The sequence below is a fragment of the Argopecten irradians genome, chromosome 6 (assembly GCF_041381155.1).
Source record: "Argopecten irradians isolate NY chromosome 6, Ai_NY, whole genome shotgun sequence".
NCBI lineage: Eukaryota > Metazoa > Mollusca > Bivalvia > Pectinida > Pectinidae > Argopecten > Argopecten irradians.
The window spans coordinates 7,837,738-7,858,528 of NC_091139.1; the positions used below are offsets into that span (position 1 = coordinate 7,837,738).

The window sequence follows — 20,791 nt, forward strand, 5'->3', positions numbered from 1 at the left end:
CGTTATTATAGAAAGGTCTATTGTGTAAGTTTTTTTTTAATTATGTTTGATAGATGAATCCATTTCTTACAATCGATGTTATAATAATGATTTATAGAGTTGTTTTAACAAAATTGAGTATAAAATGATTTCAGAAACATTTATATTATGAAAATTACTTTAAATATGTGTGCTTTTATGTATGTGTTTGATATGCACGTTATCATACAAATTACTTATTACTAATTAATAACTGATACAGAATATTAAGATCGTAATAGTATTTATTCACACATATTTAAAGTTATCTTCATAATATAAATGTTTCTAAAATCATTTTATAACCAATATTATTAAAACAACTGTATTCGTTTTTGTCAATATGTACAGAACATGTATGTGCTACACATGGAGATTTTCCATTATGTTGTGGAATGTTCGTAACCAGGCAACCATTTTTGGAATAGATGTAGTGACAGAATTGTTAACATTCGAAGGTAATGTTTTGCAAATTTTCGCTATTGAGAGATCAGATTTTTTTAAATAGCGTTACATTTTCAGCGGGTTTAAGTTTTTTTGTCAATGTTAAATGTTGGCGCTTGCTCGATTTATTGTAAATTATAAGTGTTCTAGAACACATTGTAAATATGTCATAGGATAGTTACCTTGAGAGTGTATGGAGACGGGAATAGAAATACAGTTTTTATCACTGTCAATGTACATTTAACGTTATTAAACCCTTTGATGTTTTTGGAAATACCATCTGTCAAAGCGGTGTGCAGTTTTTTGTTTAAAGATTGAAGCAAACTTCCGAAGTTACATGACGTTGTTTACTGGCGTAAAGTCAATTTTTAACCAACGAAGAGCGCAAATCATGCAAAAATATTATCAAAGGCAAAATCATTGGATATCAGACGGGTTAGATTTTAAATTAACAATCTTTTAGATAAAGTGTCAAAAAGTCCAAGTGACTTCATTTGTATATTTTGGTTTCTAATAAAAAGTAAGTTCGTGGATGTATTAGTCAAAAGGCAAATATAAAATAAGATAAGATAATTCATTGATATCAGTATCGAGTATTTCTTAAAACGTTCTTTTTCTATCCATTTCCTTCGGAAAGGTAATGATAAAACAAAATATAACTTATTAATATGTATTTAGTATTAAGATTGATTACTATTTATTGACTCTTACTTAAAAAGTAAACGGTTAATCTATCTGTATTGCGATTCTGAATTTAATTCTCCCTTGTGTCATGGTATTGCGTTTGGACGTCAAAATAATACACTGAGTTGACATTTATATTGTAAATATAAGGAAAAACTACGGTGGCTGGGAGCGGACATGAAATAAAAAAAATGTTGCATGTGAACGTAATAGTATTTCGTGCGCACGCAATAGTATTTCGTTCGCACGCAATAATTATTGCGTTCGCACGCAGTAGTATTTCGTTCGCACGCAATAATTATTGCGTTCACACTCAATAACATTGCGTTCACACGCAATAATTATTGCGTTCACACGCATTATTTTTGCGTTCGCACGCAATACTATAGCGTTCGCACGCAATAGTTTTATTTATTTCATGTCCGCTCCCAGCCACCTTAAAAACTAAATAAATAAAAAATACTTTATTTCTTCACAGTTATGTTTATAAAAACGATCAGAGTAATGGTTGCATTTTTGTTTGTAAATATTCCAAATACACTCGATACTTGATAAGGTATTTTTCCCGTAAACCTCCGAAGGGTTCGTTTGCTATTATTATGTTCTTAATGAATAAGGAAATCAAAATATCAAGAATTTCAAATTTTATCAAACCCTTTATAAATGATTGAAATATATATTAGCTATCTTTAGAGGCGATTTTGATACTGAATTAGCTATACTATATTTGCTTATTTTCGAAGACATACTTATGTAAGCTCTGCAGGACGAAAAATTGTTGCAGCTAGTTTTATGTTACCGTTCAGTGGCAAATAAAAATGGTTGCAATATTTTATGATTTGGTCATGATAACTAAAAGTTACTTTTTGTTTAGTTAAAATGTGGCGATTCGTCCTAGCCCTTAGTAATTTGGCGTTTGATATATCAAAAATAAAGAAATAGTTCTCTTCTGTCAGATGTATTCTATTTAAATCATTTGGAAAGAATTCTAACTACTTATGATAACTGAAACGAAATAGAAGAATTGATGGGCTACAGCAGCTGTCAGGCTGACAGAGGTTACCAGATTTTAAAAAATGTAATGAAATATTTCGACATATACTGGTTTAAATGTACCAAGCAACAACCAGCTATATCGTTTTTGCTCGGGAGCTATTTTCTTGCGCATGAGGTCAAAATTTGGCTAGTTTGATTTTAGTGATCTACATACGTATCAGGAAAACCATCGTGTTCCGCTTTATTAAAGCAGTGAAAGACAATAGAAATAAATATATCACGTTGGACATGTCATTTATTTTTACACCAATATTTTTTTTATTATTGGCGATCTGCTGGTGTAGTGGTTCGATCCCCGGCATTGACGTGTAAAGGTTAGGGATCACCTGCCTGATCACGTGGGTTTTATCCGTACGCCCCGGTTTCCTCCCACTCCAAGACCCCTCGCACGCTTACATCCGGGCCATCGCAAGTGATTTGCATAAGTTGTATAACTTGTTTCGCAATTGATGTAAAATTAATGAAGTTTATATTTAATTGTTTTATTTTGCATAAGGTGTTTTCTCAAACGAAATTAAATAACAGAAGTAGACAATTATCATATTGTGCTCTGCATATTACAGAGTTATCTGCCCTTGCGGGTAGGTATTGGTTGCAATGGGCACCTGCCCTCAAGGGAGGTAACTCTGTAATATGCAAAGACGCAATATCTGATATATGAAGCGTGTTTAACACTATTTGAATGCTATATTCTATTAGTTTATTAATTGCTACAGTATCGATATGTTATGTGTTTTGTGAATAAGTTATTATAATTTCCCATTGTTTATATATTTCAATATGTAGGTTTAACATATTCCCGTGTTATTGAAATGATAAATACGTTACGGTTAGAGTGAATTTAATAGTTCTAGAAAACGTTTTACTCCACTGATGCAAGTTCGGGTTCGACCTGCAATGTATAAACCAAAAAATTGTAATGACGGCGCGCGAGTTATTCATCGCTACTGCAAACACTAGCAACATCTGACATTATATCTGTCACAGTGATATCAAGTACTCCAACTTCCATAATAAATTTCACTCGTTTATTGCAGATATAATTGAAATTTTAAACGCACTCTCTCTGTGAGTTTTCCATGTAAGATTTATGCTACTGTACATGTATAAAAATGCATATAGTTATCGTTGGCAGTGTTCCACTACGACACATAGGCACCGTTTCTTACCGACCGAAAGGTATAGTATGCCGGGTACGTATATTCTTTCTATTTTTATGTAGGTTACACACAGAATCGCCTGTGCTTACCGGGTACTGGACTTCCTGATTGCACAGCTACATGTGAAATGATGTAGACACACTGTACTCTATGAGACATGGATACTAAACTCGTTTTTGTTCTCTGGTCATTACTGTCGATTTCAGCAGTGGTCAAGTCGTCAGGTTAGTATTATACGTTTAATTACATTGAATACGTTATATAGCTATATATAGGCAGTCGAGGTGTCGGGGGTGAAGGTGTATTTCTGTCCGATGATCTAGTATTCTATATCATAATGACATTGGATTAACAATGCTTTAGTTGCATAGCCATATATAGTTAGAAACACCACTAGGAAGACTCTTGCAAAATCTAGAAGCTCATCACGTAATTGGCAGGATGAAATTAACTAGGGGATAAGTTTCTAGGTTTGTGCAAGGGACTTCCTGGTTATGTTCCTAACTATATATAGCAATGCAACATGACCATTGTTCTGTTTTGTAAACATGTACATGTATAATACTGTTTATGGAGTTTATCAAAATAAATTTGTGGATACCTTATACGTTATACGTTTCGGAAAACTAAATAATATTTTTACAACATTCAAGATTAAATTGTTTTATGAACGAGTCAAGCATACATATTTACATAAAATCACTAAAGGGTTTAAAATAAAAACATGTCGAGCTAAAAATGGCTTATTAGACACGGATATACATACATAGAATCTTGGTGTAACATGGGATTTTGGTAAACAAAAATTAAGGCTTTAACAAGTAGTTATGCATAATTCACCTGGTGTAACATACAGTATCTGATGCTTTTGTATATTTAAGTCATTGGAAATTACTATGTCTATGGAAGCTAACCCATACAAACAATTTACATTTGTATGTGCCCTTTAAATGCATTTTTTTAACGACTTGATACTTTTTACGACATTATATACTTTATATGGTATTGATTTGCATATACATCTTTAAATAGTTTTGTTAGATGTGTATATAGGATGAGTATGGGATGCATGGGTTGAAAGAACTCCATAAAGTAACAATATGTTTTATGGTAATATGTACAAAATTACTGAACTTTATTTTTGGCAAAATGTTGGTAAGAGTAAAGGGTAACTCTTGCACAAAAGGACAGAGAACTTTCTTCCGATATAACATAGCAGTAAGAAATTTTATTAATTTGGGTATTACGCCCTAATAATTTAACATTTCTTGTAATGAGTATTTTTATTGTCTTTATTGGTCAAAAAATGGAAATCCTATTAAGATTGAATAATGATAATTTCTTTAGATTTAATTTGTTATGTTATAAAATCTAGATATACCTCAAAAAATGAGTGTACTCTTATTAATAAGCGTTTGCTTCATGGTTTATGTACACTCAGTTGTTTGTTATATCTCCTTTAAAGATGCTCCACCGCCGACAGAGCATAAATAATACCCATTATTTGAACAATAACTGATGTTTAATCGTGTATATGCGTGTCAAAAAAAACATATAAATCTATGTATTTTGCAATCGGTGTATGTACAATCAGTACTTCGTTCCATAAAGGGTATAATGTCAGGATTTTTTTTTCGGGGAAAATAATTATTTTGTATTTTTTTGTCTTGAAGTTAAATAAGAAGCTAAAACTTTTCAATGGTGGGGATGGTGTAAACTATGTAACGTTTGTAACTGAAGAAAAAACTTATTTATCTGCTCTTGTTTTTGATGAAGGAAAATACCATTTGTCAGCGTTGGAGCATCTTAAAAAATTATTCAGGTTCACCCTCGATTGTATCGTTTAAGTAGAAACCATTTCTAGACCAAAATGTGCTTTTCTCTGCTCGTGCGTGTTTGGCCTACAAGACATAGCTTTATGTACCATCAAATTCATAACAACGGCGAGCGAGTTATTCGTTGCATTTGAAACACTGACCGAGAGTAGACATTATAATAGGTAACGGTGACACCAAGAAATCATACTTTTATTTCGGCATATTAACAATAAAATAATTAACAAAATCAAGGCATGTATGGTAAAAAAGACAGCAAATTGTCATTTAAAAATATATAACGCATGGATAAGTAGGCCTTATGTTCAAAATTTAATTATACAAACAATCAAACAAAGGCTACCTTTGTATGTAAAATAATAAGTACTGACCGTTTCAATCAAAACTCAGTATTCGTTTTAAAAATAATTCTGAACAAAATAAAGACAGGCCTATTTTCAAGCAGCCCTAAAAATTACGATGGAGATACGAGTACGAGTCGTACAGAAATAAAATTGCATGCACAAATAGTACGATGTAGGTAAAATCTGTGTCATTGCACAATCTTCTTTTAGTAGCTATAATGACTATATGAATCATTTTGAACGTATTGAAGAATGAAAGTTTTTCGATATCAAAAGCAGAGACAAAAACATTTTCCACTGGCTAGGTTGGAACCTTGGTTGATTAAAACATATTTTTATGTACAGTCTGTATAATTTTGATATATCATAGGAGTAAACATGATATATTAAAAAAATCAAATTATAATATATAATAAAATGAGAATCTTAATTTAAATATTTCAAAGTTATCCTTACCACTGGTAACATTGTAACAAGTCAAAGTTCTACGTACGTGTCTGGGGGCGCCAGATGGGTCAGCTCTAAAGCCGTGGACGGATGTACTGCACAAACCATCGGCTCTGACTGCTGTACACACACGGATACCGGAAAGACCGAAGCCTGGTGGCAGGTAGATCTACAACAACAGTTCGTCATAGAAACAGTGCATATCCTATACAGAGGTAAGTCTAAAATTATTCTTGGTGACTTACAAGTCACCAATAACAAATCTGTATTGACAGGTTTGGTTTTACCATTATCTTATATAATAGACATCATATACCTGTTGTTCCAGCTGCTGTTCTATCTTGTCAACCCATGGAACGGGGCAGCTAATCGAAACGATGCTTTAGTGTCCATTTGATCAGTAAACAAAATAACTATTTCCTCAAGCATTTATATTCAACTAAGCTATTCCATAAATGTCAGATAAAATGCTTTTCAACAATATTCACTTGTGTTTCTTTTTTATATTTCTCTATATCACTTTTCATTTATCATATCATTGTCTTAGAATGCATACCCTGTGTCGTGTTGTAAAGATGTAAAAGTATTGTTCCGTCAGCTCATACACGTATTGTCCACAAGGGAAATGTTAACACATTCTTCCGACTTTATTCCCGTGAATGAATGTGATAGTCCATCATATTATTACTTTGCATTCTAAAACCAAAAAAAATATTTATTTGCAGATAAATTTTCAGTTTCTTGTAATATTTGTTATTTCTACCGGTGAAATTGTGTACTTTTGGTGATAGTCTGAAAGTATAAAATAATTGCATAATGCCAAACATACAGGCAAGCATTAAAGCTGACAGCTTACATAATGATTTAGTCCATTTGAGACTCTCATCATCCAAATTAGAATCTATTACTAGGTGAAGCATATTTCTTTGTTATTTATAGATGATGGAACACTCGATCGACTGGCGGGATTTGAGATCTATCTGTCTAATACATCCGTCTTTAGATCAGAAGAACGTTGTTACCAGGACAACACTGCCTCGCTAGGATTAATGACCGCCATACAGAACGTTACGTGTACAGGTGTCGGACAGTATGTTACTATCTACAATGATCGACGGGTAAAGGCCGAATCCTGGTACTCGGATGATGCTATATTGGAACTGTGTGAGGTGTTCATTTACGGTAAGTTCTAATGTTAGTATGCACCAATACTTTGTTAATAAATGAATATCAATATTAGACGTAACTGTATAATAACAGTACATGTAAAAAACGAATACCCACATGAATAATATTGCTGAATTATTTTGGTACATACAAAATATGTAAGATTTGTCGGAGCTCTAGACTGCATGAGAAGTAGTAAGATTAAGGTAAATGTCAAATACTAGTACATGTATGCAATGGGTTCATATATTGTATATTAATAATAAATCAGTCCGGAAAGGATGACAAGTTCCTGTAAAATGATAGAAGTGCTCTTTACTTGCAAATAAAGGTAACCGAGAAGATTCAAACACAGACTGGTTGCCACCCTATATGATGAATGCTATATATAAGTGTACTTCTCTATCTAAATGGCTATTATAATGACATTTCTAATCAAGCAGGAAGAATGTATTTTTAATGTGGTTGATAGTACATCTATGTAAACGAAACCCATTGATGGTGAACAATAAACTTCCCTTTGCACAAGTCAACCTAGAGAGACACCCATACGCTAGTTATAAACGACAGTCGTTACTCATTGACTGCAATGGTTCATTTAATAAATATATTAGATATGTTCCAATTTCCGCCACTTTCATTGTCTGATACACTGTCACGTGGAGGGCGATATTTAGCATATTGACTCGATGTTTCCAATTTTAGGAAGCATATTGACTCGAAGTTTCCATTTTTAGAATCTCTGAGTCAATATTTTCTATTGTGATGTCACACCTGAGTCAATATTCATATTATGACGTCGACGTCGTGTCATTCAGGAATATATAGTCGAGCCATTCTCACTGCTTTCTATTTTACTTAGCATGAAGCAAACGTTGAAACTAATTATCATATTTAATATAAGAAATAAGGACCGTTGTTTCCGTTCATATGGTGTTATATTGCCCTTGTAGAATTTCATTATTTATTCTACCCAGGTAATACAACACAATATGGACATCAACAAAGGTCCATGATAAATATATATGTTATGCATAAATGAAATAAAAAATAGTAATAAGTTATAATTAAATCAGGCTTATTTAGTGTACAAAAGTTACCATCCTTGTGATAATCTATTTCCTAATGCTTGTCAACTATCTATTGAAGGCTGTACTCTCGGGAAGTTTGGAAATGGACATTGTAATGATGACTGCTTAGACTGTCTTAGTAACATATGTCACCCAACATCCGGGATATGCGGTAAGAATGTTTGTCTAAAATATATTTAAGCTTGGTCATCAAAGAATCCGATCAAATAAAAAAGCAAATGCCTTATGAAAAGCATTAAGTTAGTCTAAATCTTAAAGTTATGGCACGTTTGAGTGTCTTTCACGGACAAACACTGGCCATAATTTCCTGGCCGTGATTTCTTCATCCTTTAAATTGCTATTCAATACGTAGTATTTGTCTCTCTTCACATGTCTCACAAGGCATTGCGGCTTCACATATGCTCACATATCTATTGAGTTAAACCTCAAATACACCCCTTGTCGATAACCAACAACTTGTGAAGTGGCAATGTTTACCAATATCATCTGAATCCGGTCAAATCCCCATGTTGGTTACCGCATATTCATTACTGTGATTGCTGTACGGGTGAATAATAATCTCAATTATAAACTAAAAATGTACATAAAAAGTACAATAAAACCCAACTTCAGATATAGCGATAAATAACCTGACGTTAAGAATCACCAAAGGACTTTTATCTTAGTAACACTTAGCTTGGTAGTATTTCGCCATAACAATCATGTGTTATACATAAAGTGTATTACATTGAAAAAGGCTTTTTTTATAATGGATTTAACTTCTCTCAATTTGGAATCTTTCTACATAGAATTCTTTTCAATACAGATAATTGTGCAGCTGGATATCACAGTTTGGTTGATGTTTGCATTCCATGTCCTACAAACTGCGCGAGAAATACCTGTGATGGTTCATCAGGGGCTTGTACAGGTACTTTTTTCTCAATGGGATACTTTTCCACATGCTACAGCTTTGTAAGCCCTTGGGATGGACTGATAGAAACCTTCATCTTTTAACAAAACCGATTTTTACTTTATGAGAACGAGGACAAACTACAGCAAACATAAACAAGGGCAAACTACAGGTCACGAACATAAACAAGGACAAACTAAGGTAAGTGAACATAAACAAGGACAAACTACAGGTTAGTGAACATAAACAAGGGCAAACTACAGGTTAGCGAACACAAACAAGGACAAACTACAGGTGAACGAACATAAACAAGGACAAACTACAGGTGAGCTGACATAAACAAGGACAAACTACAGGTAAGCAAACATAAACAAGGACAAACTACAGGTGAACGAACATAAACAAGGACAAACTACAGGTGAGCGGACAAAAACAAGTACAAACTACAGGTTAGCAAACATAAACAAGGACAAACTACAGGTGAGCGAACATAAACAAGGACAAACTACAGGTTAGCGAACATAAACAAGGACAAACTACAGGTTAGCGAACATAAACAAGGACAAACTACAGGTTAGCGAACATAAACAAGGACAAACTACAGGTAAGCGAACATAAACAAGGACAAACTACAGGTCAGCGAACATAAACAAGGACAAACTACAGGTTAGCGAACATAAACAAGGACAAACTACAGGTGAGCGAACATAAACAAGGACAAACTACAGGTGAGCGAACATAAACAAGGACAAACTACATGTAAGCGAACATAAACAAGGACAAACTACAGTTAGAAAACATAAACAAAGACGAACTACAGGTTAGCAAACATAAACAGGACAACTACAAGTCACGAACATAAACAAGGACAAACTACAGGTTAGCGAACATAAACAAGGACAAACTACAGGTTAGCGAACATAAACAAGGACAAACTACAGGTGAGCGAACATAAACAAGGACAAACTACAGGTTAGCGAACATAAACAAGGACAAACTACAGGTTAGCGAACATAAACAAGGACAAACTACAGGTCACGAACATAAACAAGGACAAACTACAGGTTAGTGATCATAAACAAGGACAAACTACAGGTAAGCGAACATAAACAAGGACAAACTACAGGTGAGCGAACATAAACAAGGACAAACTACAGGTAAGCGAACATAAACAAGGACAAACTACAGGTAAGCGAACATAAACAAGGACAAACTACAGGTGAGCGAACATAAACAAGGACAAACTACAGGTTAGTGATCATAAACAAGGGCAAAATACATGTAAGCGAACATAAACAAGGACAAACTACAGGTGAGCGAACATAAAACAAGGACAAACTACAGGTTAGTGATCATAAACAAGGGCAAACTACAGGTAAGCGAACATAAACAAGAACAAACTACAGGTCACGAACATAAACAAGGACAAACTACAGGTGAGCGAACAAAAACAAGGACAAACTACAGGTGAACGAACATAAACAAGGACAAACTACAGGTGAGCTGACATAAACAAGGACAAACTACAGGTAAGCAAACATAAACAAGTACAAACTACAGGTTAGCAAACATAAACAAGGACAAACTACAGGTTAGCGAACATAAACAAGGACAAATTCAGGTAAGCGAACATAAACAAGGACAAACTACAGGTAAGCGAACATAAACAAGAACAAACTACAGTTCACGAACATAAACAAGGACAAACTACAGGTGAGCGAACAAAAACAAGGAAAACCTACAGGTGAGCGAACATAAAAAAGGACAAACTACAGGTGAGCGAACATAAACAAGGACAACTACAGGTAAGCGAACATAAACAAGGACAAACTACAGGTTAGCGAACATAAACAAGGACAACTACAGGTTAGCGAACATAAACAAGGACAAACTACAGGTTAGCAAACATAAACAAGGACAAACTACAGGTTAGTGATCATAAACAAGGGCAAACTACAGGTAAGCGAACATAAACAAGAACAAACTACAGGTCACGAACATAAACAAGGACAAACTACAGGTGAGCGAACAAAAACAAGGAAAACCTACAGGTGAGCGAACATAAACAAGGACAAACTACAGGTGAGCGAACATAAACAAGGACAAACTACAGGTAAGCGAACATAAACAAGGACAAACTACAGGTTTAGAAAACATAAACAAAGACGAGCTACAGGTTAGCAAACATAAACAGGACAACTACAAGTCACGAACATAAACAAGGACAAACTACAGGTTAGCGAACATAAACAAGGACAAACTACATGTAAGCGAACATAAACAAGGACAAACTACAAGTGAGCGAACATAAACAAGGACAAACTACAGGTCAGCGAACATAAACAAGGACAAACTACAGGTGAGCGAACATAAACAAGGACAAACTACAGGTCACGAACATAAACAAGGACAAACTACAGGTTAGTGATCATAAACAAGGGCAAAATACATGTAAGCGAACATAAACAAGGACAAACTACAGGTTAGTGATCATAAACAAGGGCAAACTACAGGTAAGCGAACATAAACAAGAACAAACTACAGGTCACGAACATAAACAAGGACAAACTACAGGTGAGCGAACAAAAACAAGGACAAACTACAGGTGAACGAACATAAACAAGGACAAACTACAGGTGAGCTGACATAAACAAGGACAAACTACAGGTAAGCAAACATAAACAAGTACAAACTACAGGTTAGCAAACATAAAACAAGGACAAACTACAGGTTACGAACATAAACAAGGACAAACTACAGGTGAGCGAACAAAAACAAGGACAAACTACAAGTGAGCGAACATAAACAAGGACAAACTACAGGTCACGAACATAAACAAGGACAAACTACAGGTGAGCGAACAAAAACAAGGACAAACTACAGGTTAGCGAACATAAACAAGGACAAACTACAGGTAAGTGAACATAAACAAGGACAAACTACAGGTCAGCGAACATAAACAAGGACAAACTACAGGTGAGCGAACATAAACAAGGACAAACTACAGGTTAGCGAACATAAACAAGGACAAACTACAGGTGAGCGAACATAAACAAGGACAAACTACAGGTCAGCGAACATAAACAAGGACAAACTACAGGTTAGCGAACATAAACAAGGACAAACTACAGGTTAGCGAACATAAACAAGGACAAACTACAGGTGAGCGAACATAAACAAGGACAAACTACAGGTCACGAACATAAACAAGGACAAACTACAGGTGAGCGAACATAAACAAGGACAAACTACAGGTGAGCGAACATAAACAAGGACAAGCTACAGGTCACGAACATAAACAAGGACAAACTACAGGTGAGCGAACATAAACAAGGACAAACTACAGGTTAGCGAACATAAACAAGGACAAACTACAGGTGAGCGAACATAAACAAGGACAAACTACAGGTCACGAACATAAACAAGGACAAACTACAGGTTAGCGAACATAAACAAGGACAAACTACAGGTGAGCGAACATAAACAAGGACAAACTACAGGTTAGCGAACATAAACAAGGACAAACTACAGGTGAGCGAACATAAACAAGGACAAACTACAGGTGAGCGAACATAAACAAGGACAAACTACAGGTTAGCGAACATAAACAAGGACAAACTACAGGTAAGCGAACATAAAGGGAAATCATTTTAATCACATCATCTAGTAGTTGATCGACCTTAACAAAATTCGAGCAGAACCGTCTAAAGCAAATGGAATACGATTTAGCATAACTGTTGCATTATGTTGACTTGTATTGATGATAAACGTTTGTATTTCTGCCAATGATTTGGAGTCATTACACTGCATCGAAAAGCTGAATGTAACAAAATGCATGTAAGGCTTGCAATTTCATCTGAAGCATGACTACATATGTAGTAAGGATTTAAACTAACTAAATAATGCAACATTATATCCAATTCCTAACTAAGCTAAAAGACAAGTGACTTGTATGTTTATATTTTTTTATCTTTACACATATTCAATTAATATTACTGCATTGCATTGAAAGTTTCAATGTAAAAAAGTTACAAGTTAAGGCAAACAATTACATTAAAGGATTACATCGAATGCCGATGATACATTAAAATGCAATCAGCGACATTGTTTTATCGATGACGTATGGTAATATCAGATATTTACTGTTGTTTGTTTATTGCTGAATTATTTATTTCAGCAGGTTGTAAAGCAGGATTTTCCGGTACATATTGTAGATGTCCACTAAACTGTGCTGATCAGAGCTGCCTACCTTCTATAGGACAGTGTTCGAGTAAATATCGATACAATATTGTTTCTTTATATGCATTTTTCTTTCTCCAGTATACTTTAATGATTATCTAAATTAATATTGATATTATTTAAATACTTACACTATACACACTATCCGTGTTTGGGTGATTATGGATAATTGTTCTACAAATTAAGGTTGAATAGTATTATAAAATACATCTGTATATGGTTGAACGAAACTCAACGGACCTTTAACAAACTAAAATATTAAATGGTTTTACTGTTTAAACATTTCGTATTATGTGACCACAAATGTAAATCCTGTATATAAAAGAGTGGACTAAATAATTTGCAATACCGAAGGTACAAACTAGTTTAATACTATGAATGTGTTAAAGTGTACACGGAATGGTTTGGTATATAAGGCTTGATAAATGCGTCTTTGGATAAAATTTAGAATGGAGAAAGTACGAGTTTCATAGCGATTACGGTATAAGAGATAATGCGACTTTTCTCTAGATCACACCTGAAGCCCCAAGCCATTGGCCCCGATTCGGGACCCCTAACCTGTGACGTCACGAGGACAACGGGACCTATTCTACTGGCAAAAGATAGAGAGGAGAAATTTCGTGTCTGCCATCTAATATAAACTATCTGTTTGTAAATATCGATTTTGAAGACACAAATACCTGTGTACATGTCCGATACCTATTTAATGTTATCCTTAATCACAGATATGAGTTTGAAAAACGCTTGAAAACAGGGATTTATACTACCCATACATGTACATGTATATTGATGTACCTGTCTTAGATAAATGAACATCGATATTTCTACGCGATTGCAGCATAATTATACACAATAAAATGTTCATAATAATCCACGTACGTTTTATATCTGCGCTGCGGTGGTTGGAACCACATATATGTGAATATTATATCAAGGATTCTTGATTATGTTATCCAAAGCCCGACTCGGGTCTTTGAATGTCTACTGGTCAAACCCGCTTAACGAATTTCTGACTTTTTTTTATAAACCTGCCCATACCATTAAGTTATGATTCCAAACAGATTTTTTTGCATATATGTAAATGCATCTACTAATTGCGTTATATCTGAAATCCATCTATTTGTTTTTTGACGAAATACATTCAGCTTTCATATAATACAGTACACTCGACGACTTGTTGATATTTCGCTCAAGTTCATACATTAGTGTCTTTAATTGAAAAAAAAATCATGCACGGGTCAGACGAAAACAATGAGACTGAAGATGTCTATGTGACAAGTCTAATCCAAGTAGCAGATATCAAGTACAGAACAAAAAACAGAACTGTAAGTAAAGTAATAAGGGATTTATTACTCCCAAGCGAAGAGAGGGGGTAATAAGTTCCGAGTGACGAGAAATCATGGGGGTTATTGTGGAGTCAATTGTGGTAGCAAGACATTTATTGGCCACACTTTTCCTTTGTGAGAGGTTGGAAGTATGTAGTAATTCCGAATAGCTGTATACTGCAGTAACTATAACGCGTAGTCAACCGAGACTAATGAGGGGGGCTAACCAGATTACGTAAGAAAGGTGTTTAGTGACCTGTCACGCTTTGTTGATAAGCTTGCGTCAGGTGTCAAAGGTAAGATCACAGGTAAGTTAGCGATGGACCATCATAAAATTGTTGTATAATGTAATATTTGTTTACACTTAAAAAATCCCTGGTTTACAGTTAAATATACCGTTCCAACATAACGTATAACAAGTGTATCAATTACTAGATGTACAGTATATATATTTTTTTTATTTTTTTTATTTTCGAACATTTTACACAGTATATATAAATGGACACTAACACACAAACACTTGCATATGCACTCATTCACAATACTTAAAAACATCAAATTGTACGTTATGGGACATCCATAAAAACATATATTTACCATTAATAGCAAACCATAACGCACATATATGCATGCTCTCACTCTCTCTCTCTCTCTCTCTCACATACACACACACACACACTCACATACATACAGACAGACAGACGGACAGACATACTAAAGATGTACAGTATTATATTTCAGAAAGGGGACTCATTATACATTTGTCTTGTATATATGTTCTGCTATAAACCTACAAAATTTATTTACAAATGGCATGTCGAGAAAGAACGCGATCCTGATTCTGTAAATAATAGTATATGAGTCATGAAAAAATCGACGTCCTGCTCACTCCAACGAAAGATCGTCTGTCGCGTGCATTTGTAGACTACATGTATGTACGCCAGACGTAGATCTACCCAGCAGATGCTGTCTCTTCGACAACCCCGTATGCAGAGCGCACAACCCTATGCAGCCACATTCTCGTTCATGATATACCCCCACCCTCCACCCACCACCGCCCTGTAATTTACTGCTCACCCTCCCCCCCCCCCCTTGTCTATCCCTCCACACCGTGTCATCTTGAACTATGGAACTACATTTTTAAAATATTTTCTTCTCGATAAGTTGGTTCTTGAAATCAGAAACATATATACATATAATTATACGTATTTCTGTTGAAATCAATAGGCCTAGAGAGAATTTTTATTCATACAGAAACATATTCAAATGGATAATTATATGACCATCATTTTTCGAATTCGTCTCTTTTTAGATCACATTATGAAAAATGAATATTCCCGAGGTTTGATAGATAATTTTAGTAAGCTGTTAAAACAGAGATAAGAGTTAAATGTACCAGGAACATAAATAACGTATACATGTTTCCTCTAATCTACATATGTATTTAGCCTGATTTCAGTTGCAATATTTCCTATTATATATATAATTAAATCGTCAACATAACTGTATACTGTATATATATTTGTAAAATTCTCGTAACCCCATTTCAGGAATACATATATATGTTCCCCTTTGTGCTATAACCCCACTACCAAACACTTCACTGCCGTTGTCCTCGTGACGTTCACATCCGCAATATTCCCCCAAATCAGCATGCATATGAGCTGCCGATTGCCTGATTAGCAGTCCGATATACAGGTAAAAATCGAGCACTTCGGAGGGCGGTATCTCGGTACTGAAGTGCAAGCCCCGACTGTTTGATGCGAGTTTTCAACATTCTTGTCAGGCGATCAAACAGGAATAACATATCTAAAATATACTTTCCGTTCCGTTTACACTTTAAATCAGGTCCCCTGTCCTCATCAGCATTTCGTAACTATTTTAGTAATTTTCACCTTACAAACATCTAGGAACAGATACATGTATTATGCGATACATATGTTTTAGGACCTGAACGTATTACTTTATTCCTATGGACAATTCTATGTTTAGCGTTATTCCTTAAAATAAATAAATTTTTCTGTTATGTTTTTTTCGATGGCTGAATTAAAGGAATAAGAATATAAACCAGGTGGTATGAATTTAGGGTTAGTTCTAACGATACATGGTTGATTTAGTGAAATTCTTTTTCCCCCCCTTTAGAAGTTTAGTTATAATTCAATATGAGAACACCAGCTCCAGATAAACCAATTTAAGCGAAAACCTGTTGTATATAATAAAAGGACCTGTCGTGTGATATAATGTTTATTACTTATTTCAGATTGTAACGATGGGGTACTACGGACCTGACCAGTACACCATGATCCAACTGGCCAGTTAGTGACTAACACGTAGTGATAAAATTATCTGGGGGATATGTTCCAGTAAAGTGGGACAGTATATCTCGGATAATGTAATTATGTTTCTGCACTAAGATGATTACACAAATCCGACCCGTGTTATTTGGTCAATTTCCTGTGTTTTATCACAAAAACTTAACTGAAATATCTATGTCACCCTGGTAAAAAACATCCTTTTCATATACACTGTGACACATAATGCACACAGACTCACCATTAAAGGCCCAATATCCGTATCTGCTTGATTTTTTCATGATTCAGAAGAATTAAAAAAACATCCTGTTGTAAATCATGCTGAGGTAGGACTAAACCGAAGTCAAGATGGACGGTACCGATTCGGAAACTTTAAAAAATAATATGTAAAAATAAGTAGAAACCGCTAATTGAACTTTAATTACGCAGTCAGTACAATACAAATGAACAAACGAATGACAGCAATGGTTGTTTTATGTTAAATCTACAGGGATGACTTGCAAACTACGTAAACAAACTATGTAAACATGAACACATGTACACCACACGTACTTACCATAGACATGGCGCGCGTGATCACAAAATAAACAATTTTTCCGAACTTTCACGAGAATAGGTCATGACCTTTTCCGACTTCCGTTCGGCAACAATCGTAACTTCCATGACGGCGCATTTCAAAGGGAGGCATGTTTACATGCAACGATTTTAAACTTGTACTTTACCAATATTAGTAAGAAATAATTAATAGACATTTTAGATTTAGCTTAATTTTAGCATTATAAGCAAATGGTATCAACATCTAGGGCTAATTCTAACTTTATTTTGTTGTTGTTGATAGCTACGTATAGTGTGGCCTCAAGGTTTATGTTACAAAATACAAAAGCGCATTTTTATACTACCGTTAATACATTACTAATAACAAGCTACAGATTACTATTAAAATAACTAATTAATTGACGTCTGATATAATATACTTTTCTGTTTTAGACTGTAAATGATGGATACTACGGACCTACCTGTACACCTAACTGGCTTTTCTTGCATTTTCATTAACCAGAAAAACAAGGCTCACAATTGACACCTTATGTCCTGGATGATGCTTCGTAGACTTTGTACTCTCAAACAAAACATTATAAGAATCAGACATTTAAACATACAAATATGAATAACTGTGATTTTAAGTTTTGATTTCTATTTTTCTATTTCATTGTTTTATAATAATAATAATACTTACAATATTTTCCTATATTTTTCCATCTTTTTCAGAATGTGAGGTTGGTTTCTACGGTGACTATTGTAACCAGAACTGTCCGTCTAACTGTAAAGACAATGTTTGTGACATGGCCAATGGTCAGTGCGCAGGTATGGCACGTACTGTAACCGTACATAGTATGACACAATCAAACTTTAAAGCAAAACTGATATATTTTGTATGAAATTCATCTTTGTCCGAAAATAATGAAATACAAGCATGCTGTATTGAATGTTTTTATGGTCTCCTTTCGCCTGACTTCCGCAAGGTTCGCAAATACAGCAAATAGCTATCTCTGAGTTGTTAATTTCCTCTTTTATTAGAGAAAACAACTTTCCATGCATGACCATGCATCTAAACAGGTAAAATATGTAAAATCAGACATTTAAACATACGAATATGAATAACTGTGATTTTAAGTTTTGATTTCTATTTTTCTATTTCATTGTTTTATAATAATAATAATACTTACAATATTTTCCTATATTTTTCCCTCTTTTTCAGAATGTGAGGTTGGTTTCTACGGTGACTATTGTAACCAGAACTGTCCGTCTAACTGTAAAAACAATGTTTGTGACATGGCCAATGGTCAGTGCGCAGGTATGGCACGTATTGTAACCGTACATATTATGGCACGATCAAACTTTGAAGCAAAACTGATTTGTTTTGTATGAAATTTATCTTTGTCCGAAAATAATGAAATACAAGCATAATTGTATGTTTATCTTAATTATACTATACAGAATCAACCGTGTTAGAGTAGAAAGATGTGTTTTTTTATTAACACTTTATTCTATAACAATAACTAATATCAAGTGAGTATCATTAAATTTTGAATGAATGGTCGATTATTCTTTGGTATTATCACTAAATTAACATTTTGCATACCATGCAGCCTGATTCGCCATGTTTGGTGGGGTGGGGCTGGAGGGGGTGGTAGGGTTGGGAGATGGGGATGTAAGGGTGGATACGACCAGAGAATAGTGTCCAAAAATGCAAGCTATAGATTACTATTAATTAGCTTATCGTCACGGCGATTTGGTTTCACGTTTTCCTGGCCAACGACTTCGCGAATCACAGTTAGATCGCTGTATTGAATGTTTTTATGGTCTCCAATAGCGCAGGTTTGGTTTCGACCTGCGAAACGCAGCTCCAATAATGTGCAGTAGAGGAGCTAGTTCCGAATGTCACACACTGACCGCATAGTGAACGCGGTGGTCAGGGAGGTGGTCAGGGATGATACCAACTACTTCATTGTTTATGATTACCGGTTTACATTATGTTATTTCCTATGTAAATCATAATTTGACTGCGGGCTACAAGTTTAAACATTGTTAATCTCGAAGTAAAAAAATGTAGAAATTCCTGTATTTACATGTAGCTACGCTCTTCCGAGGCCTTGCTTTAGATTCGTATTACTTTGACAATATTCATTATATGTTTTTCTCGTGTATATGATAAAAAGTACATGCATACACTTGCTTTCTCTAGAATGTGATATCGGCTTCTTTGGGAACCACTGTGACCAGACATGTCCTGGAAACTGTGAGAATCGCACGTGTAACAAGGACAGCGGTCTGTGTATAGGTAAAAACATTAACGATATTGTAGATACAAATATTTGCTTTTAAAATTGAAATTGGCCATTTTTCATACAGTCCACTTAGTATCCAGTTACCTCATCTACATTATATAATTGCATGTCAGTAGTTTAATACGAGCTGGAATTAGTCATTTTTCACATAACCCGTATGGTATCCAGTGACTCTCTTTGTGATATTTTGCCACAACATTAATACGACCTGAAGCGCAGGAAATTCGTCGTGACGTCACATCACTTGTGATGATATTGCATAGGAATTAGAGGACGATGTGATAAAGAAGTGGTCGCTATTGTCGATGTTAATATCTTCGAAATACAAATTAAAGTATAATAATAAAGGAGTCTGATAGTGTTTACTTTAAATAAAATTTCATGAAATTAATTTTTCTTGTCAAGGCTTGTTTGTAAATACAATAAAAATCATGAAGCATATTAGAATTGCTCTCATATATGATACTAAAAATACCATATACTTTTATTCCTTGATTTGTAATTTTTTTAAATAAATATCTTCAATAGTAACTGAATAATTATTTTCATCGAGTGTGATGGAAGCTTAAATGATATTTTGCTTGAGAAACAATGGATATTCTCAAGATTAAATTCGCATCGATTTACGCAATTCGTTGTGCATTTTGGCTGCAAATGTGCAGCCTAAATTGGTTATTAAAACTTATGATACAAAATATCAAATCATTGTTTTTCAGACTGTAACGATGGATACTACGGGCCTACCTGTACACCATGCGCCACAACTTGTAGTACTAACACATGTGATAAAACAACGGGAAACTGTCTACGTAAGAGCATTTAGCCGTGAGCTAGGAGGGTCCCACATGTGCATATAATAAATATTTACGAGTATGTAAATAAATATTATGATAGCAACATACATCTACAAACTTTTCCCACGAATGTGATGTGG

General features: G+C 34.6%; 2 protein-coding genes across 2 annotated transcripts; both read left to right on the plus strand.

The window, feature by feature from the left end:
- Positions 1 to 3,406: 3,406 nt before the first annotated feature.
- Positions 3,407 to 13,476, plus strand: LOC138326177 (fucolectin-5-like). The gene is made up of 6 exons (XM_069272305.1): positions 3,407 to 3,586; positions 5,988 to 6,203; positions 6,928 to 7,170; positions 8,305 to 8,397; positions 9,052 to 9,153; positions 13,313 to 13,476. Exons 1-6 carry the CDS (start codon positions 3,520 to 3,522, stop codon positions 13,474 to 13,476), a joined length of 885 nt encoding a protein of 294 aa, XP_069128406.1. The 5' UTR covers positions 3,407 to 3,519.
- A 3,492-nt stretch (positions 13,477 to 16,968) lies between these two features.
- LOC138326178 (scavenger receptor class F member 2-like) lies at positions 16,969 to 20,684 on the plus strand. Its single transcript, XM_069272307.1, has 5 exons — positions 16,969 to 17,014; positions 18,278 to 18,373; positions 18,768 to 18,863; positions 19,755 to 19,850; positions 20,574 to 20,684. Exons 1-5 carry the CDS (start codon positions 16,969 to 16,971, stop codon positions 20,678 to 20,680), a joined length of 441 nt encoding a protein of 146 aa, XP_069128408.1. The 3' UTR covers positions 20,681 to 20,684.
- Positions 20,685 to 20,791: the final 107 nt, after the last annotated feature.